Genomic DNA, 22,695 nt, shown 5'->3' on the forward strand with positions numbered 1-22,695 from the left:
TGCTTTTAGTTCAGCCCTGTATGATGGGCATCCTTCAGTTCTTTCAGTGGCAAATGGTAATTCATCAAGTGCCTCTGTAAAAAAAAAAAAAAATGGTTAAAAAAGTGTAACCATTTCCAGTTGATTGCTGAATCCAGTTTGTTAAAAGCTTACTGTCTTTGAGATTTGTGCATTGACTGGGGTGTTGTTTCAAGAGAAGAGGGCCCTGTCGGAGCTCGGAGGCGGCTCCTGGGGTGTTTACCCTGTCCTGTTCGCAGGGGTTGTCCTGTTGATTTCTGCTTCATGCTGATGGGTGAGGAGGGGCAGCAGTAGGTCAGCAGAGCCTCTAGCAGGATGCTCTCAGGGACTGGAGCTCAGAGACAGCCCTGGGGAGAGAAGGGAATTTATCTGCCGAGCTTTGCCTTCCCAGCTCCCATTGTTAGGATTTGTGAGGGGAAATGAGACTTCTGTGCCAGGTGTCAACTCATTCCTTCCTTCTGAGTTTCCTCTGATTTCCTCTTTTGTTCTTTCATTTCAACTGGGGACCAATGTATCCTCATTGCTACTGAGTATCACAATGTGAAATGAAGCTTTACCTTTCTAGATGTATACTTCCAAATCTTTCTGTGCCTGCTTTAAAACACAATGACAATCCATAGAATAACTCCATTAAAAATGTCAGCATCCAGGAAAAATGTCAGACTTCCTTTTCCTGATGCGATCCATCAGAGCAGCATTATTTTAAGAATCTAACCTGGAAAAAAAATGAACATCATCTTATTGTTTTGTTTCATTTGGTTAGAGTCATCGTTGTAGTTGTCCGTCTTTCCTAGTTGGCTTGTTTAGTTGCTAAGTCGTGTCCTACTCTTTGTGACACCATGGACTATAGCCCGTCAGGCTCCTCTGTCCATGGGATTCTCCAGGCAAGAATACTGGAGTGGTAGCTATTCTCTTCTCTCAGGGATCTTCCCCACCCAGGGACAGAACCTGAGTCTCCTGCATTGCTGAGATGTGGGTTCTTTACTGCTGAGCCACCTGGCAAGCCCGCTCATTTCCCTTCTTGGGCTCAGCTCCTCCCATCTCCCATAACTTGGAAGCTTACATAACGGAATCACAGATGCTAGGGTGCAGCTGAGAAAGCCGTGGCCTCAATATTGGGTCAGAATGAGTCCTTGGGAAGGAAAAGAGAATCGAAGACAGCAAGTTTAAGGTCAAGTTCAGGCTCTTTCCAAACATCAAAAGAAACTTCTGCTCCCTTTCCTTCTTTCTTAGGGCCCTGGAGTTCGTGGTCAGGAAAATGGTTCACTATTCATAGGCTGTGGCTAAAGTCAGAGGAAAGTTTGACCTTCAGGCCTCCTTGAAGAAAGAGGCCTCTTACAGTCTCTGAAAGAGCTGATCTTTGTTTTCTCCCCAACTCGCCCTACAGCCCCTGGAGAGAGAGGCCAGCTCCCAGCTCCCAGCACCGAGCCTACACTCTCAGCGCTGCTGGAGGGCGGGGGGCTTCACCCTTGGCCCCTCCTCACAGACTTCCATGGAGGGGGATCTGCCTTCAGTGGGAGGAGGTAGGGTCCGTACAACACCCCTTCTTAGAGAACAGGGCTTCCGCAGTGTGGACTGAGGTCTCAGTTAGGGAACTATGCCCTCCCTCCATCCCCCCACCCACAAGAAGGCTCTCAGAAAGGAAAAGTGGGTGAAGGTTGTGTGTGAAGCTGATGGCTCAGAGGCCTGCAGATGTGCTATTAAATGAGAGCAGCGGCTGTCGATGGGGCCTGGGAGCCTCAAGAGTCACTTTTTAGTGAAAAGTCACCCAGAGGGGCAGAGACCCGGCGACAGAAACCGAGGAAAAGAGTGTGACAGTGGTGTTTGGGCTGGAGCAGAACCAGCTGCTCGCTGACCTGGCTCCCAGGGTTTGTTCTGTGTGGGGGTGTTAGCGTCATTTAGGAAAATAAGATTTTACGTGCAGAATTGTCCTGCTGGGTGTCAGAATGTTGCCGACGGGAGAGAAAGAGGAAAGACACGTCCGTGTACTGAAAAAATAAATCCAGTAAGTCCTTCAGGAAACACTGAAAAGTCTCTGCCCTCGGTGGGTGGGATGGGAATGCTGGGAAGGGGGAGGGGACGGGGAATGGGGACTCAGGAGCAGTGGTGGGGTGGGGGGTCTCAACCCTGAGCTGGCCTGAAGGGACCCAGCCCCTTCCTCCGGCATCCTCCCCACCAGGACTGACCCTCGGCTCCCCAGAGAGCATCTCCCCCTCCTGGGGACTGATGTGGCTCCTCTGGATGAAGACTCTTGGCTCCTAGGGCTTTTTCTGTTTGTCTTTAGTCTGGGATGTGATGCCATAAAGTCTTCCCAGGTGGCACTAGTGGTAAAGAACCCACCTGCCTATGCAGGAGACTTAAGAGATGTGGGTTCAATCCGTGGGTCATGAAGATCCCCTGGAGGAGGGCATGGCAACCCACTCTACTATTCTTGCCTGGAGAATCCCATGCACAGAGGAGCCTAGTGGGCTACAGTCCATAGGGTTGGACACGACTGAAGCAACTTAGCATGCATCCACATGATGCCATAAGTGACTTCTCATTGTGAGGCAGGGTCTGCACCTCTTGGCTAAAGGCCAGTCTCCTCCTGTGACTCTCAGGGGACCTAGGGCAGAGAGCCCAGGTGGTGGGGCCGGAGGCAGGACTTTGGGGCCCGGCTGGGGTTGTGCTTGTTAAGAACCTGAGATGCCCTTTACCTGGTCGGCCTCTCTCCTCCCCTGCTTTCCCTCTTTTCCTTTTACACAGCTGATTTCATACCCCTGGTTAAAATACAAGCAATAAATGTCGTTCCTGACAAGGAAGTTAGACACACAGACTTTGTGTAGCATGGAAAAGCATGTCTGTGAGCCCCTGCATGTCCTGTTATGGGGACAAAGGTGTGTCCTCTGAGCGGGAACTTTATCTTCAGAGCGGCCCTGAAGGAGCCACCTCCTCCGTCCACTCTGAGGAGAGTGAGCGCTTCTGAAGGACAGGGGTTTGTCGGCGTCTTCACCGTCTCTGTTTCCCGTGGCTGTTGTAATGCACATGTAGTGCCTTCTAACAACCTGGGTTCACAGCCTCCCAGGTCTGGACTGTGGGCCGGCAGGTTCATATTTGGAGGCTCTGAGAAGAGTCGGCCCACAGTCTTTGCCTTGTGGCCCATACATCCATCTTCAAAGCAGAGCATCTTCAAGCTTCTCTGACTCCCCCGCCTCCCTCTTCCATCGGAGAGGACGCGTGTGGAAGACCCTGTGTGATGCCACTGCCCCAACCTGGTAGCCCGGCATAACCTCCCTTCCCAGGACCAGCTGCCCACCTCCGGCCGCCCTGTGCTGTAAGAGGTCACAGGTCCAAGGATGAAGCTGTGGACATCTTGGAGGACTATTGTCCTACCTGCTGACCCTCTGTCTCCATCACTTAGAATGGCCCTGTCATGTACCAGATGTCCAGTAGATGGGTATTGAATGAATGAGTAAAGTTAGTGCCAGCCCATATCTTCATTACACCTCTGAAAGTGATGCTTCATTTCAGAGAAGAAACTGAATCGTGGAAGAAGAGTGGAATTTGGGGTCAGAAGACCTACATTTAAGGACTTTTAAGAGCTGTGTGTCTGTGGGCAGTTTGCTTAATCATCCTGAGCCTTGGTTTTCTCATCTGTACAATGGGACACCCCCCCACCCCCACCACCACCATCTAGCCTGCCCATCCACACAGGGTTATTGGCTCTTTCATTGCTGAAAGTTTGTTGAGTTCCTGCTCCTGCCCAAACAGGGGTTTACAGACGGTTCTGGGTGGATTCGGTAGCTGAGAAAAGGTGTGAATGGAGGAGGGGCGAGCTCTGTGGATGTGATTCCTGAATGCTGAGGAAATCCTTTGGCATTGGCACTTTAAAAGAAAAAAGAAAGTAAAGGGGGAAAAAAATCCCTTTTCATTGCAAACATAATGTATACAGTTAACATTTTAAAAGAGTTCTTTCAGGAACCGTGAAAACAAGTGATGGATTTGCCTGTAATGGCATTATTCAGAAACAGCCATTTTGATAGGTTTTTCTATTCAACTTTATTTATTATTGGGTTTTTAGGACATCTGAGTAGGCATATTAAATAGGCCTTTCTGCTTTCTGTGGAGAGAGAGGGTCTGTGTAAAACTCAGAAACCTTCTTCTGAATGGCACAGAAGGTACATTCAGTGATGGTTTTTCCATTCAGCCTCTGCCAGCTGGGAATGTCGGGAATGTCAGAAATGCCCTTCCCCCTCTTCCCCCTTTGTTTGAACCCTGAGGGACCTCAGGACATGTTCTGGCTTCTGCCCTAGACTGCCCACTGCCCTGGCATTCTGGGGGAGGCTGAGGATTTCTGCTTGTGTGCTGCCCCCACCCCCAGGACAGAGTGGCACGGGCCCCCGGACTATGAAAGCATCACACAGGGACCAGCGCTGAGATCCTCAGACAACTGAGCCCTGCAGCTCGTGGGCCTGATGCCAGTGCCCTCGGCTGGGGCAACTCTCACCCGGGAGGCAGAGCCCAGCTGGGGTTGGTCCTTTTTAGGAAACTTCATGTATTTTCCATCACTGCTCCTTCTTGACATGCAGAACATTGCTTCTACGGAATTTATGATGCCACAAACCCATATTAAGGAATTCTGCCTGAAGTCGACTGGGTGGTCTAAAGGATGGGGTTTCCTGGAATGGTTCTTTCCACTGGGTGCTGACTGTGCGTGTGTGCACACAGAACACTGTGGAATGGGATGAAGGGAGCTTTGTGTTGCAGGTGAGGCAAGAGCGGGGCGAGAATTCCATCCAGAGTCTGTCTGACCTTGACCATGAGTCCTCACAGAGCTGGGAAAACCTTAGCTGTCACCACCCACCCCTGCCTACCCCAACCCAGACTGGTACTGAGCCAGATGCAGGTCAGCACCCTGTCTTGAGTCGAGATCTCTTCACCCTGTGCCCCTAAAGTGGGTTCTCAGGACACTCACTAGGTCCCTAGATGTTAAGAAATATTGCTTGAAAAAAGGTAGAAAATAAAGAATTCTGAGTGAAAGCAAAATAAATAAGTTTCTTTATTATAGAAAATTTCAGAGCCTTTCATGTACCAATAATACTTTGTGAACTCCAGGGAAGCATTATAATATGTTGTTCAGTTGCTAAGTTGTGTCCGACTCTTTGCAACCTCGTGGACTGCAGCACGCCAGGCTTCCCTGTCCTCCACTGTCTCCCGGAATTTGCTCAGACTCATGTCCATTGAGTCGGTGATGCCATCCAACTATCTCATCCTCTGTTGTCCTTCTCCTGCCTCAGTCTTTCCCAGCATCAGGGTCTTTTCCAATGAATCAGCTCTTCACATCAGGTGGCCAAAGAATTGAAGCTTCAGCTTTACCATCAGTCCTTCCAATGAATATTCATGGTTGATTTCCTTTAGGATTGACTGGTTTGATCTCCTTGCTGTCCAAGGGACTCTCAAGAATCTTCTCCAACACATGGTTCGAAAGTTTTAGTATGTAGCAGTTCCTGAAACTTACTTGGCCAAGAAACCTTTCTCTCCAAAAAGCACTTCAAGGGCACAGTGTTCTGCAGGACACTCCCCTTGGGAAATACTGAGCCGTCTTGATTTCTATGCCATTTAATATTTTTCAGAAACTTGAGTTTAATTGCTGCCCAGTATTCCAGCTATTAAACCAACCAATTATGGTTTCTTTGAGGCCACCTCTGATCATCCCCTTCAGAAGTGAAACTGTTGAGTCACAGTGTACGAATGTTTCAAGACTTTTTTTTAATTTTAATTTTACTGGAGTTGATTTACAATGTAGTCTTAGTTTTAGGTGTATTGCAACATGATTCAGTTATACATATATTCTTTCGTTTTTAGATTCATTTCTCATGTAGCTTACTTATCACAGAATGCTGAGTACTGTTTCCTGTGCTACACAGTAGGTCCTTGTTGGTTATCTACTTTATATATAGTAGTGTGCCTGTGTTTATCCCAAGCTTCTGATTTATCCCTCTCCCTCACATTTGCTCTTTGGTAACTGTAAGTTTGTTATCAATATCTATAAGTCTGTTTTTTAAGTAAGTTCATTTGTATCTTTTTAAAAAATTAGATTCCACATATAAATGATATCATATGGATTTGTCTTTCTGTGTCTGACTTACTTCACTCAGTATGATAATCTCTGGGTCCATCCATGTTGCTGCAAATGGTATTATTTTGTTCTTTTTGTAATAGCTGAGTAATATTCCATTGTGTACCCCAGGGATCGAACCTTCATCCCTTAGTCTCCTGCATTGGCTGGTGGATTCTTTACCACTAGTGCCACTTGGGAAGCCCATATATATACCACATCTGCTGGATCCATTCCTCTGCCAGTGGAGTGTAGGTAAGCCTTTGTAAATGCATTGTCCAGATGCTTTCCAGAAAGGCCATGCCCACGTATCCCTCTGGTGGTTGCTGGAAGTGGGTGGCACTTTGCACCTGTGAAAGCTGAGGGTCTAAGACGCTCAGAGGAGGGCAATCCCTTGCCCTCACCCTGTAGACATCCGGCAGTTACAACACAGTCACACACATACACGGACATAAACAGTTATTTCTTTTGAGCGAACACATTTGTCTGTTCTCGGCGCCCTGTGCTTCTTCGAAACGATTAAATGTCACCTGAGAGTTATCTGAACTCTTTAATGTGGCATTCTAGATATAGTTAGGGAGGAAGGGATTTTGAATTGACCTCTATTGCGCTGATTTTCAAATAACCTTTCAAAGTGAGTTGTTTTGATAAGTTTTGTCAACCTCCTGTGATTGCGCACTTGGTTTCTAGAAGAATCTTTTACTCAAGTGTTTCATCAGTCTTAATTCCGACCTCATGGAAATGGAATGATGTCATGTTGAATACTGAGGCTGTTTGTGGTGCCTTTGTTTTATATTTGTGGGGGAAGCATACACATTGTAGGCAAGATGTGATTTATCTTTCTGTCCTCCACAAACGTCCTTTGGTCAATGCGTTATTGGGTTTTAGAACTGAGACTCGAACTTTAGCTCATTAAAACCCCCAAGTCCCCGGCAATAAAGTTGAAGTGGCTTCACCCCCGGATTTATTTCAAAATGCTTCCATTTGGAGGAAGGAAACAGCAAGTAATGCATTATATAGAAAGCTCTAATCAATAATTCATGAGACCTGTAGACCAGTGACTGTTCCAGATTCACTCCATGGCGTTACTGCTGAGAACAATTTTAGAAGATCCACAGTTTGTGTCTGAGTTCGCGAGTGTCTCGATTTTCGAGATGTACATTTGGTACTGCCTCTCCTACTTCAAGTGTTTAAGTGGACTTTTCTTAGATGGAGGCTGTTTTGGAAAAATGGGCATTTTATGTAATTGGGCTGCAGGGACACTTTATTCCTTTCCATTAGCAAAGCAGGAATGTCTAGCAAATACATGGCCTTTTCCTCCTTTATGGCAGGGATTCTGATTTTGGTTTCTGCATCTGGAGTGGGTTGCCAAAAAATGGACTAAAAATAGATGTTTGAGGGCTGACAAGGACAGCCCAGAGCTGGGTAGTCAGTGCTGATGGAAAGCTCTGTCCTCAGTGAGTCATGGTCAGTGGCCAGGGCCCTCCTGCTGGGAACTCCTGTGTCCATCCTGAGCTCCGTGTAACATGTGCCCCCTTTTGAAAACCACACGGGTGCAGGGCAGCTTCTCATGGAGTGGAGACTCGCCCGAGGGCCAGAGGCTGGGACAGGGGCCTGGTGAGGCCGTGCTAACATCCTGCAGTAGAGGGGAACCTCGGGAGTGGACATGGCGTCCAGTTTCCAGATAGGATCATTTCAACTTGGCCAGTGTTGGTTCAGTGAAAAGCATTGCTCAGAAAGTAAACAAATGATGGTTTTATTGTTTGCTGGGAAAATGTCTGTCCTTCCTCCCCTCCCTGCTCCCCCCAACCCCGACTCTCTAGTAAATATGGCTGCTTTTATTTTTATTATTTTAAATTTGATTTTTATTTCATATTGGAGATTTACAGCGTTATGTTACTTTCAGGTGTACAGCAAAGTGATTTTTATACACATATATAAATCCATATAAGAGACATGGGTTTGATCCCTGGGTTCGGAAGATCCCCTGGAGTAGGAGATGGTTCTTGCTGGAAAATCCCATGGACAGAGGAGCCTGGCAGACTATGATCCACAGGGTCGCAAAGAGTTGGACGTGACTGAAGCGACTTAGCAAGCACATATCCCTCTGAATCTACTGTTTTATATATAGTAGTGTGTATATGGGGCTTCCCAGGTGGCACCAGTGGTAAAGAATCCATCTGCCAATGCAGGAGACACAAGAGATGTGGGTTTGATCTCTGGGTTGGGAAAAACCCCTGGAGGAGGAAATGGTGACCCACTCCAGTATTCTTGCCTGGAGGATCACATAGATTCATCATAAGCTACACATAAGTTTAATCACATAAGCTACAGTCCATAGGGTCACAAAGAGTCAGACATGACTGAAGCAACTTAGCCTGCGTGCATGGTGTATATATGTTAATCCAAAACTCCTGACTTATTCCTCCTAGCTTTCCTCTTTGGTAACCGTAAGTTTGTTTTCTATGTCAGTGAGTCAGTTTATGTTTTGTAAAGAAGTTCATTTGTGTTGTTTTTTTTAGATTCCACATATAAGTGATATCATAAGATACTTGTCTTTGTCTGACTTTCCGTAAGCAGTTCTTTTTATTTTTTCTCCTTTAAATATTTATTTATTCATTTACTTGGCTGCGCTGGGTCTTAGTAGTAGGTTACAGGATTTTCGTTGTGGTGTGCTGGGCCCCTTGTTGCGGCATGCGGGATGTAGTTCCCTGACCAGGGCTCGAATCCGGGCCCCCTGAATTGGGACTGTGAAGTCTTAGCCACTGGACCACCAGGGAGTTCCCTCGGAAGTCACATCTTTAAATACATTCTTGTGGATGAGTAAGTGCCTCCCTCCCCAAAGCCACACCAACTCCAGTTATGATGACTTTTTAATACTTAATAAATTAATAGTCCATCATTGCTTTTGTTTTCATTTCTTTTATTATCATTGGACATGTTTAAAAATATTTATTGGCAATTTATAACTCTTCCTCTGTGATTCATCTATCTATATTCTCTGTTCATTTTTCTATTGAGCTGTTATCTTTTTCTCATTGTCTTTCAAAACCCCTCTGTGAAGTATTCTTCAGATATATTCAAATATGTTTAAAAGTATATTCTTCAAAATAGACATAAAATCTGTGTGTGTCCCCGCGATATGTATCCATCCTACCTGGGGATAAGTGGTTCTTGGGGGTCAGTGGTTCTGACCAGCGATGATTGCTCTGTTCACGTTTAGAGTGAAGCTCATCTCTCTCACCGTTTGTTGAGAATTTGTAGGAATTGCCCAGCCCCGAGGGCAGAGGCTGAGGTGCCCCAGCTGAGGTGTTCCTCCCTAGAGGCTGGCCCCAGATTGTGTGATCTGTGTCCTTAGTAGACATCTTATTGTTGTATCATCCTAATGAGATTGTCCTGGTCCATCATATAAGATAAACAAAGAGCAGTAAAGAAAAGAAAATTCCTAGGATAGCCACACTGATAATAACGTTTACTTTTGGCCAGGCCCAAGAGTGAGTTTCACGGTCTGTAAATCACAAGGGTATGAGCTGTGGTGGAGGAAAATGTATTATCTGAGTCCTGGGGAAGTCCTGTGGGGGAATCCAGGGATCCTGTGGGGCTGATGTAGAATGATAATGTTATGGTCATGTGGAATTGTATAAACATGCTTACCTTGGCCTAAAACTGTCCCTTGTTCCTCAGTTTCACTCCCTGGCCCCCATGTACTATCGCGGATCTGCAGCGGCTGTCATAGTGTACGACATTACCAAGCAGGTAGGAGCCCCCTTTAGAACGCGGGTGCCATTTATGGCCTCTCTCTGTTCTGGAAAGACCGAAGCAGGGACTTCACTGCCTGAGTCCTGCCTGGAGCCTGGGATGAGGTTGCATAGTACGGTGCAACAATGGTTGCTGGGAATGAACACTAAATGCTGAGTTTATCTTGTCTATACGTAGCAAGTGGAGAAAGAGTTGGGAACCCACACAGGTATTCTTACCTGGAGAATCCCATGGACAGAAGAGCCTGGTGGGCCACAGTCTATAGGGTCTCAAAGAGTCAGACACAACTGAACGACTAAACAACAACAACATGTAGCAAAGCCTTTCAAATCTATTTGCTAAATTAAACAACAGTCATCATTCATTTTTAAAATTGATTCTCTGTTCGTAGGGCTAAGGTCATGCCTGCTAATACTGTTCTCCAGAATGTTCAGTTTTTTTAAGAAAAGGAAAAGTATTTTTCAGTTTTGCATCTTTGGTTATTGTTGTTGTTTAGTCACTAAGTCATGTCCAACTCTTTTGTGGAAAAAAAAAGATAGATATATATATATATCTGTTTTTTCTTTTCTGATAAATCATGAACAACATTGTTCAGCCCTGTAGCTTCATCTTATTCATGTTAAGGCAGGGCTTTAATTTAAAATTAATGTTATTTGTAGAAGGAAATTACTAACATGATTATCTTCATCAAGTTTATGTTTTACATAAACCTTTTATAGCCTATGTGAGTAAAACTTAGCTAATACTAAATTTTGTGCCAAGATTGAGGTAGTGTGTTCATCTGTATGTGTGTGCCCCCTGAAAATATTTTTCTTCAGTGGATTATATTGGGTTTGTATTTCTGTGTGGTTGAGGGGTCTTTCCCAAGGTTGACTACACTTTTGGTTTAGGATTCATTTCATACCTTGAAGAAGTGGGTGAAAGAGCTGAAGGAACACGGTCCGGAAAACATCGTGATGGCCATCGCCGGGAACAAGTGCGATCTCTCGGACATCAGGTGAGAGGAATTGAAAAGATGTGTGTGGGGCTCATGTTCTCCACCTTGAATGTCTGTGCTTGAAACGCTGTCATACCCACGTGGTTAAGTCTGTTCTGTCATCATTTAACCCATGTCATCCACTTGTGGTCATCAAGGTGTTATTCAAGCAGAGTAGAGTTGAGGGGAAATAATTGGGAAATGCAAATATGAGGGAGCACTCACTCATGAATATTACCATCAAGTCTCCTGTACAGAGCACAGTTACACTCCTGACTCTACATGTCTTTGGGCTAAATGGTTTCCTTATTTTTTTTAATAATATATTTATTTTACTTGGCCTCACCAAGAGGCTTGCAGGATCTTAGTTCCCCAACCAGGGATGGAACCTGGGCCTGGCAGTGGAAGCTCGGGGTCCTAAGCTGAGGACCACCAGGGAATTGCCTTATTGTTGTTTATTGTTACCTTTTCTGTTGTTTTTGTCATTGTTACCACCATTACCATTTTCATATGGGAAGGAGTGTTAGAATTCTTCACATTTTCCATAACGTCCTGTTCGTTTTCTTTCCAGACTTTAATTTAAAGGATGTGGCCGGGTCAGTATGAGCTCACTGTTTTGTTCCAAGATCTGAATTTGGTGCCTCATGTGTGAACACTTGGGCTTCCCCCAGAGAGAGTGGAGTGTCTGCCTTGGCTGTTTCTGGGCAGTCATTGTGAGCAAAGAGCAGTTAGGAAAATAGGACCCTATAGCGTGTGTGTACGTATGTACGTATATACACATGTTTTTTCTTTTCTGAAAAATCATGAACAACATTGTTTCAGTCCTGTAGCTTCATCTTACCCATGTTAAGTCAAGGCTGTAGTTTAAAATTAACATTATTTGGATATTGAACTTCTGATGGAGGAAGGTTTGTAGGAACCCAAATTACGTGGACGAGAGCTGTGATGGTGGCTTTATCTAGTCTGATAAGCAAACTATTTTTTACTAAATAAAACTGAAATAAAAAAGGAAACGGTGAATTTGCATTGTCTCCCTTCCCTGGTTAATTTAATTCTCAGCAATGCGAGTACTTGATTTCCGTAAAGACCACAACCCACACTTCAGGTTTTGCTAATCCAAACATGATGAAACCAAAGCGTGATGAATATTGAAAACAGACCTTGTGGAAACCCTGAAGGTAGTCTCTGCCAGGTTGCTCTGTTTCTTTGGGATTTCAAAAGCTTTATATCACATTGCATCAGGTTGGTTTGTAATCACACCTGTAACCACCACTTAATTGTTTGTTTTTCAGGGTACAAATCTTTAACTCTCTAGACTTAGTTTAGGGCTCTGCCTTCTTTCCTGTAATCCTGAGACAGCCTGATCATCTAGAATTCCCAGCTGAATGGCCTTCACTTCTGTTGTTGGAAGGAGGTGGGGTGGGCAGATGGAGGTGGGCTCTGCTGAGAGAAAGCCTCTGCTGTCAGCCGACACCACGGATTGTGGTAAAGGTGTGACTTTCAGTGAACTAAGCCTTGAAGATCGTGGGAACACTGGTGGGTGACAGTTTAAGCAGAAAATGATTTAAACGTGAATGGAATTAGGACTCTTGATTACAGGGAATTGAAACCCAATTGAAATTAATTTCAGGAAAGAGTGGAATTTGTTGCAAGACACTCATGGCTCAGAAAGTAAAGAATCCACCTGCAATGCAGGAGACTCGGATTGGATCCCTTGGTCGGGAAGATCCCCTGGAGGAGGACAGGGCAATCGGATCCAGTATTCTTGTCTGTAGAATTCCATGGAGAGAGGAGCTTGGTGGGTTATAGTCCATGGGGGCGCAGACAGTTGGACATGACTAAGTGACTAACACTTTCAGTTTTCACTGGTATCCACATGGTGAAAAAACAGAGGTGCCTTTAGCTCTGGTATTTGGTTTGCTCCATTTTTGGTCTCTTGAAAGATCCTGGCCTGACACTCTGTTTCTAAATTGCCGTAGAAGGATTGCCCCACATCATGACACAGCATTTGTGGCCGAGGAAGAGGATGTGATTGGTACGTGATTTACATGAATATAAAACTCTGGAAGACAGTTGGGCAATTTCTTTTAAAACCAAGCATGAAACTATTGTGTGTTTAGCAATCACACTCTTGGGGCATTTATCCCAGAGCAATGAAAATGTGGGTTCACAGAAAACTGGCACATGAGTGTTCATAGAAGCCTTGTTAGTGGCAGAATCAGTCCGGCTGTCCTTCAGTGGACACAGCAGGCGTGTCACACTGTGGAATACTACTCAGCAATGTAAAGAAACAGAACAGATGCAAGCCACCTGGACGAACCTGCAGGGAAATACAGCTGAGTAAGTAAAGCCAGTACCAAGGGTTTCATGGTGTATGATTCTACTTGTATAATGTTTGGGGAGTGAAGCCATTTTTGAAACAGAGAGGGATTAGTGGTTGTGGTCAGGATGATGTGTAGGGGGCCGGGGGAGGAAGGGCAGCAGGGACATCCTTGTGATGCTAGAACTGTCACCTCTCTGTGGGGGAGGGGGTGGCACACAAACCCACATGGGTGATAAAACTATGTAGAACTTAATTCACACAGAGGAGCACCAGTAAAACCAGGGGAATCTGAATGAGATGGAGTGTGGGTGTCAGGATTCTGGGTGATATTATAGTTTTGCAAAATGGTGCCATTTGGGAAAACAGGGCAACGTGTACAAGGACTCTCGGTATTATTTCTTGTAACTCTGTGTGAATCCACAGCTACTCCAGTAAAAATTTCAGTTCACAAAGACTGGATTTAGATTAAAAAAAAAAATAAGTAAATCTTAGGCAGTGGTGTGTGTGTGGATATATATATGTGCACATACATGCATGCATATTATATATGTTGTATACGATGAACTAAAGCTTTGTAAACAGACTGAGCCAAAGAATGAATTTAACCACTCCCTGTGCGCCCCCCCCCACACATGCTGTACAAAAGAACAACAGGGGAACTATGTAAAAACTCCCATTTAGGAAAACCTGGAGGGGGAAGCCTGCTGGACTGGTCCTTGCCCCAAGGATAAACTTTCTCCCTCTAGACATAAATAGTCTGGTAAGTGATAGGCCTGTGAACCTCATGGGCACCTGCTGTTGATTCCTGTCCATGGCAGTAGAGTTGAGTTCTTGGTCAGCCAGTCCAGCTGCTCCGGATTCCGCCTGCTGGTACGACTTTTCTGGGGCATTAGCCAAGTATCTACACTCAATACCTTATTTAGAGCTTGACCTTCTTTTACTTTAATCAAGTACTTGGCTTCTTCTGTAATTGCCAGAGACTACAGTTTGGTTTTCACTGGGAGTTGGAGAAGGAGCGTATATAGATTGGGGTGTGTGTGTGTGTGTAGGGGGAACCAGGCTCACCTAACAGACTTTGGTTGGTTGTGTAAGCCTCTTAATCCTTGTGCCGAGCTATGCCTGGCATAGTTTGAAAGTGCCCTGGAATTGAAATGGGATTAACTCCCTGACTCGACTCAGCCCACTGGAGGCACTATGGGAAGTACAAGGAAAGAAAAGCAAGTGCCTCCTTAGACCGCTTGCCTTTGTTTGGGGAGCCAAGGGGGCCACAGGGTGGGAGAGCGAGAAGGTGCCTAGTGAGCGATAAAACTGTGTTAATAAAGTTCCGTTCGGGTGCAGGGAGGACAAACGGATTCAGGAACAGGAAAGCCCACAGTCACGGAGGTGATGGGGAAGGCTTGTGGATACCACGTGTCACACATTGGGCTGTTCAGGAGGAGCTGGGTAGGAGGCGACTCCGGGAAGGGAAGACAGTGGACAGAGGCATGCATGAGGGAGGGCCTTTGACAGGTCTACGCTTGGGAATGGGGAGAAGATGGTGGGTGGTACGTGGACAGTCTGTAAACAGCTTACAAGTGTGTGGAGTGTCTGGGTTGATGTGCGTGGCCGGGGTGGTGATCCCCTGGGGTCCTGCCGCCTGCTTGTGTCTCTCATACCCGGGGCTCCATCGTCCATCAGTCATGACTCTGTCTTCTCCTGAGCCTCTGTGGCCACAGCTTCTTCTCAATGTAGAGCTTTGTGGAGTCACCAATAACTAAAGCTGGGGAGCCTACCTGCCAGCCTCAGGGCAGGCATGGGGGCCACTAAGGTTCCTGCAGCTTCCCGTGTAACAGCCAGACCGAGGGCCTGGGCTGACGCCCGGATGGTGCAGGCTCGGCCCCGCTGTGCAACTGCCTGAAACACACACCAGCCCCATCAGAAGTCACCAGGCACCAGTGGTTTCAAGTTTGGGGAGAAAGTCAAGGGCTTTAACAGATGAGAAATATATTTGGAAATACATATTTTTGACTAAGAATACACAAATTGCTTTCACTTCTTACATTTGACTTTAAAGCTCATTCCAGTCTTCACAGTGGGCCAAAATTGGTCTAAGTGTTTCTTTAAAATTATACAGACCAAATAATTGAACTTTAGATGTTGGGTGATAAAAATCCAATTTATTCCAAATACCAAAAAGCACAAAAGCCAGTAAATGTCAAAAACCACTCCTGTACAAGATGTGGAAATATGCTGGAAGTTTTAAAACCCACCCAGGGAATTCCCTGGCAGTCCATTAGTTAAGACTGAATTTTCACTGCCCCAGGTTCAATCCCTGGTCGAGGAACTAAGATCCCACAAGCCTCGAGGTGCAGTATAAACAAACAAGTAAGTAAAGGTCTGTCTAGTCAAGGCTATGGTTTTTCCTGTGGTCATGTATGGATGTAAGAGTTGGACTATAAAGAAAGCTGAGCGCCGAAGAATTGATGCTTTTGAACTGTGGTGCTGGAGAAGACTCTTGAGAGTCCCTTGGACTGCAAGGAGATCCAACCAAAGGAGATCCTCCTAAAGGAGGATCCATCCTAAAGGAGATCAGTCCTGGGTGTTCACTGGAAGGACTGATGTTGAAGCTGAAACTCCAATACTTTGGTCACCTGATGCAAAGAGCTGACTCATTGGAAAAGACCCTGCTGCTGGGAAAGATTGAAGGCAGGACGAGAAGGGGATGACAGAGGATGAGATGGCTGGATGGCATCACCGACTCGATGCACATGGGTTTGGGTGAACTCCGGGAGTTGGTGATGGACAGGGAGGCCTGGTGTGCTGCAATTCACGGGGTCACAAGGAGTCGGACACGACTGAGCGACTGAACTGAACTGAAATGAGTGAATGAAATCAACACACCCAGCATTTTCCTCATGTGAGATAAGGAGGTGTAGAGTCTGCCCTGTTACAGTGTGTGCTCTGAGCCCTGAGGTGCATGATTTTCTGTGCTATGTGGGGGCTGAGCCTGCATCTCTCATCCAAGCAGGGGGAAGGAATTGATGATTGTCCTCCCCAGACAATGATCTGGGATTGCTTTCCATTTCAGTTATAAAGTAGTCTATAAAGACGGTTGGATGGCATCACCAACTCAATGGACATGAGTTTGAACAAACTCCAGGAGATAGTGAAGGACATGGAAGCCCGGTGTGCTGCAGTCCCTGGGGTTGCAGAATCCAACACGACTTAGAGACTGAACAACAGCAACAACTTAATGAAGAGTCTATAAAACATTTATGTGTATCTTAAAGAATCATATGAATTTTAAAGAACAAAATGAACAGCTCTGAACCTACGAGTGCGCCTCCCTCTCCAATCACATCCCCTTCCCTCCCCGCACAGGTCTCTGCTGCTGACTTCTGCGATAGCCATGCTTTTTTCCTTCATACTTTGCCACCCATGTTTGCCTTTCTAAACAATAGGCTCAGGCTTGCCTGCTTTTGAACTTTGCACAAATGAAATAACCTATGTGTCTTAGATGATGTCTTGTCTCTCACCCTGGGAGATTCCTGACGAAAGTTAACTGTACTTTGCCTGTTTCCAGCACACGGTTCTATTTGAACTGAGTGTAACACAGCTTGTCTCCCCATCCTGCAGTGGTGGGTATTTGCGTGATTTCTGGCTTGTTGTTACTATGAACAGTGCTTCTTGAGTATTCTTGCACATTTCTTAGTGCCAAGTGTAAGCATTCCTCTAGGCTCGAGTGTGTGAGAGTCTAATTGCTGAGTCATGAGCTCAGTTTTACCAAGGTGACACCAGGGTTCTCCAAAGGGGACACAGGCTGTGCAGGAGACACCCAGTGCTTTCTGCCCTTAGTGCTGTAAGACGCCAGGGCGAGGAGAGACAGATGATAAGAATTTCAGTTTGCTTTTCCCCAGTTACCAGCCAAGTCGGCACATTTTTATTTATTGGCCATTGAGATTTCTCCTTGTGTGAAGAGCCTGCTCATTCTTTTCTATTGGGATGTTTACCTTAATCTTACTTATTCATAGCATGTGGTGGCTCAGTGGTAAAGAATCCACCCACCAATCAGAAGACATGGGTTCCATTCCTGGGTTGGGAAAATCCCCTGGAGAAAGGACTGGCAACCCACTTCAGTTTTATTGTCTGGAGAATCCCATGGACAGAGGAGCCTGGGGGGCTACAGTCCATGGAGTCGCAAAGAGTTGGACATGAGTGAGTGGCTGAACAACATTTGTCTATCTATCTATCTGTTATCTATCTTTGATAGTATATGCTGAAATATCTTCTTCAAATTTATGTCTTATATTTTCACTGTCTTTATATTTTTACATCATCAGACGTCTATAATTCCTGCCTAAGAGAATTAATCAATTTTTTTCCTTTATACCTTTTTAGGCATGGAGGGTAGAGGGAGGATGAGTCATTTAAGAAATCTTTCCACACCCCTAAGATCAAGAAGATATTCCCTGTGTTGATTATCTTTGAAAAGCTTTGCAGTTTTGTTTTCCTGTCTGTCCTTAAGTCACTTGGCCTCGATTTTGTATACACTGCCTCGGTTCTCCTATGTAGATGGCCATGTGTCTCTGCACTGCTGGTTGTAAAGTCCGTTCTCTCCCATCTGCAGTCTCTCCATCTCAGTCCTATGTCACGTGCCCTGGTGCATAGGTCTGTTTCTAGGGCTCTCAGTTCTGTTTCACCAGCCTGCTTGGTCACCGTCACACCTATACTCCTCTGATTTAATTATCACAGCCTTATCATGAGTCTTGATAAATGGTCTTAGACCTCTGATATGGCCCAGAATCTCTGTAACTGATACTTGTAGGCCGCAGAGAAGGTTTCATGAGAGTGTATGGTGTGACTGTGGATTTGTATGTTCTGGTCTATTGGAGATTAGGAGAGAGTTGGGGCCCAAATCTCCATGTGTGTATTGGGGAGTGTTTATTTTTATAGCTAATTTTAAACTTAGTAGTCTGTGTGTGTTCAGTTGTGTCTGACTCTTTGCCACCCTCTGGACTGTATCCCGCCAGGCTCCCCCATCCATGGAATTCTCCAGGCAAGAATACTGGAGTGGGTTGCGATTAACTTGTCTTCAGGGGATCTTCCTGATCCAAGGATCAAACCCTGGTCTGCCCGTTGCAGGCAGATTCTTTACCATCTGAGTCACCAGCTCAGTTCAGTTCAGTTCAGTCGCTCAGTCATGTCCAACTCTTTGCGACCCCATGAATCGCAGCACGCCAGGCCTCCCTGTCCATCACCAACTCCCAGAGTTCACTCAGACTCACGTCCATCGAGTCGGTGATGCCATCCAGCCATCTCAGCCTCTGTCATCCCCTTCTCCTCCTGCCCCCAATCCCTCCCAGCATCAGGGTCTTTTCCAATGAGTCAACTCTTCGCATGAGGTGGCCAAAGTACTGGAGTTTCAGCTTCAGCATCATTCCTTCCAAGGAAATCCCAGGGCTGATCTCCTTCAGAATGGACTGGTTGGATCTCCTTGCAGTCCAAGGGATTCTCAAGAGTCTTCTCCAACACCACAGTTCAAAAGCGTCAATTCTTTGGTGCTCAGCTTTCTTCACAGTCCAACTCTCATATCCATACATGACCACAGGAAAAACCATAGCCTTGACTAGATGAACCTTTGTTGGCAAAGTAATGTCTCTGCTTTTGAATATGCTATCTACGTTGGTCATAACTTTCCTTCCAAGGAGTAAGCGTCTTTTAATTTCATGCTGCAGTCACCATCTGCAGTGATTTTGGAGCCCAGAAAAATACAGTCTGACACTGTTTCTACTGTTTCCCTATCTATTTCCCATGAAGTGATGGGACCGGATGCCATGATCTTCGTTTTCTGAATGTTGAGCTTTAAGCCAACTTTTTCACTCTCCACTTTCACTTTCATCAAGAGGCTTTTGAGTTCCTCTTCACTTTCTGCCATAAGGGTGGTGTCATCTGCATATCTGAGGTTATTGATATTTCTCCCGGCAATCTTGATTCCAGCTTGTGTTTCTTCCAGTCCAGTGTTTCTCATGATGTACTCTGCATATAACTTAAATAAGCAGAGTGACAATATACAGCCTTGACGTACTCCTTTTCCTATTTGGAACCAGTCTGTTGTTCCATGTCCAGTTCTAACTGTTGCTTCCTGACCTGCATACAAATTTCTCAAGAGGCAGATCAGGTGGTCTGGTATTCCCATCTCTTTCAGAATTTTCCACAGTTTATTGTGATCCACACAGTCAAAGGCTTTGGCATAGTCAATAAAGCAGAAATAGATGTTTTTCTGGAACTCTCTTGCTTTTTCCATGATCCAGCAGATGTTGGCAATTTGATCTCTGGTTCCTCTGCCTTTTCTAAAACCAGCTTGAACATCTGGAAGTTCACGGTTCACGTGTTGCTGAAGCCTGGTTTGGAGAATTTTGAGCATTACTTTACTAGCATGTGAGATGAGTGCAATTGTGCGGTAGTTTGAGCATTCTTTGGCATTGCCTTTCTTTGGGATTGGAATGAAAACTGACCTTTTCCAGTCCTGTGGCCATAGCTGAGTTTTCCAAATTTTCTGGCATATTGAGTGCAGCACTTTCACAGCATCACCTTTCAGGATTTGGAATAGTTCAACTGGAATTCCATCACCTCCACTAGCTTTGTTCGTAGTGATGCTTTCTAAGGCCCACTTGACTTCACATTCCAGGATGTCTGGCTCTAGGTCAGTGATCACACCATCGTGATTATCTGGGTCATGAAGATCTTTTTTGTACAGTTCTTCTGTGTATTCTTGCCAGCTTTTCTTAATATCTTCTGTTTCTGTTAGGTCCATACCATTTCTGTCCTTTTCGAGCCCATCTTTGCAGGGAAGCCTAAATAAACTTTATTTTAGAATAGTCTTATATTCATAGAAAAGTTGAAAAGTTAGTATGCAGTTCTCACATATCCCACATCTAGTTTTCCCTATGTAAAAAAAAAAATTTGTTTATTTATGACTGCACTGGACCTCCTTGCTGCATGCAGACTTTCTCTAGTTGTAGAGAGCAGGGGTTACTCTCTAGGCGCGGTGCAAGGGCTTCTCAATGCAGTGGCTTCTCTTGTAGCGTATCACAGACTCAGTAGTTGTGGCACAGGGGCTTAGTTGCCCCACAGCATGTGGGATCTTCCCAGACCAGGGCTCAAACCAGTGTCCCCTGCATTGGCAGGTGGATTCTTATCCACTGTGCCACCAGGGAAGCCCCATTTCCCCTACTTTTTTTTTTTTGTTAATCTTTTTAAGCTCTAGGGATGTCATGCCTTATAGAGATGTGTCTTTGTTTGTCTGGGATCCTTGTGTTGGATGGTCTAATGTGATATAAGCCAGATTATAACAGTGTGATTTAGGGTAAAGTGAAAGAAGAGTGAAGTTGCTCAGTCATATCAGACTCTTTGCAACCCCATGGACCGTAGCCTATGAGGTTCCTCCATCCATGGGATTTTCCAGGCAAGAGTACTGGAGTGGGTTGCCATTTCCTTCTCCAGCATTTCCCCTACTTTTAACACCTTACAATGATTACTGTGGTACATTTGTCCAAACTGAGCAATCTATCAGTTCAGTTCAGTCGCTCAGTCATGTCCGGCTCTGTGACCCCATGGACCACAGCATGCCAGGCCTCCCTGTCCATCACCAACTCCCGGAGTTTACCCAAACTCATGTCCATTGAGTTGGTGATGCCATCCAGCCATCTCATCCTCTGTCATCCCCTTCTGCTCCTGCCTTCAATCTTTCCCAGCATCAGAGTCTTTTCAGATCAGTCAGCTCCTCTCATCAGATGGCCAAAGTATTGGAGTTTCAGCTTCAACATCAGTCCTTCCAATGAACACTCAGGACTGATCTCCTTTAGGATGGACTGGTTGGATCTCCTTGCAGTCCAAGGGACTCTCAAGAGTCTTCTCCAACACCACAGTTCAAAAGCATCAATTCTTCAGCATTCAGCTTTCTTTATAGTCTAATTCTCACATCCATACTTGACTACCAGAAAAACCATAGGCTTGACTAGACGGACCTTTGTTGGCAAAGTAATGTCTCTGCTTTTCAATATGCTGTCTAGGTTGGTCATAACTTTCCTTCCAAGGAGCAAGGGTCTTTTAATTTCATGGCTGCAGTCACCATCTGCAGTGTGATTTTAGAGCCCCCCAAAATAAAGTCTGTTTATTTTTTACTGTTTCCACTATTTCCCCATCTATTTGCCATGAAGTGATGGGACTGGATGCCATGATCTTTGTTTTCTGAATGTTGGGCTTTAAGCCAACTTTTTCACTCTCCTCTTTCGCTTTCATCAAGAGGCTCTTTAGTACTTCTTCACTTTCTGCCATAAAGGTTGTGTCATCTGCATATCTGAGGTTATTGATATTTCTCCTGGCAATCTTGATTCCAGCTTGTGCTTCTTCCAGTCCAGCATTTCTCATGATGTACTCTGCATATAAGTTAAATAAGCAGAGTGACAATATACAGCCTTGACGTACTTCTTTCCTGATTTGGAACCAGTCTGTTGTTCCATGTCCAGTTCTAACTGTTGCTTCCTGACCTGCATATAGGTTTCTCAAGAGGCAGGTCAGGTGGTCTGGTATTTCCATCTCTTTCAGAATTTTCCACAGTTTATTGTGATCCACACAGTCAAAGGCTTTGGTATAGTCAATAAAGCAGAAATAGATGTTTTTCTGGAACTCTCTTGCTTTTTCCATGATCCAGCAGATGTTGGCAATTTGATCTCTGGTTCCTCTGCCTTTTCTAAAACCAGCTTGAACATCAGGAAGTTCACGATTCACATATTGCTGAAGCCTAGCTTGGAGAATTTTGAGCATTACTTTACTAGTGTGTGAGATGAGTGCAATTGTGCGGTAGTTTGAGCATTCTTTGGCATTGCCTTTCTTTGGGATTGGAATGAAAACTGACCTTTTCCAGTCCTGTGGCCACAGCTGAGTTTTCCAAATTTTCTGGCATATTGAGTGCAGCACTTGCCGAGCATCATCCTTTAGGATTTGAAATAGCTCAACTGGAATTCCATCGCCTATACTTGCTTTGTTCGTAGTAATGCTTCCTAAGACCCACTTGACTTCACATTCTAGGATGTCTGGCTCTAGATGAGTGATCATGTCATCGTGATTATCTGGGTCATGAAGATCTTTTTTGTACAGTTCTTCCTTGTATTCTTGCCAGCTTTTCTTAATATCTTCTGTTTCTGTTAGGTCCATACTGTTTCTGACCTTTATTGAGCCCATCTTTGCATCAAATGTTCCCTTCGTATCTCTAATTTTCTTGAAGCAATTAGTCTTTCCCATTCTGTTGTTCCCCATCTATTGTTTTCCTCTATTTCTTTGCACGGATCACTGAAGAAGGCTTTCTTATCTCTCCTTGCTCTTCTTTGGAACTCCGCATTCAAATGGGTATAATTTTCCTTTTCTCCTTTACTTTTCGCTTCTCTTCTTTTCACACCTATATTCCTTAGTTATTGATTCTTCATTTCTGATACTTTTATTAACTTTATTGATGGTATTGATAATTTATTATTAACTAAAGTC

General features: G+C 45.0%; 1 protein-coding gene across 1 annotated transcript in view; it reads left to right on the forward strand.

Moving 5' to 3' along the window:
• The window catches only part of RAB31 (RAB31, member RAS oncogene family), an 83,255-nt gene that overhangs the window by 40,501 nt on the left and 20,059 nt on the right, over positions 1-22,695 (forward strand). Inside the window, exons 4-5 of the mRNA XM_070361846.1 lie at positions 9,800-9,871; positions 10,765-10,871. Coding sequence (XP_070217947.1) covers positions 9,800-9,871; positions 10,765-10,871 — 179 coding nt within the window. The remainder of the gene's footprint in view (positions 1-9,799; positions 9,872-10,764; positions 10,872-22,695) is intronic.

Source organism: Bos mutus, chromosome 24 (assembly GCF_027580195.1).
Source record: "Bos mutus isolate GX-2022 chromosome 24, NWIPB_WYAK_1.1, whole genome shotgun sequence".
Lineage (NCBI taxonomy): Eukaryota > Metazoa > Chordata > Mammalia > Artiodactyla > Bovidae > Bos > Bos mutus.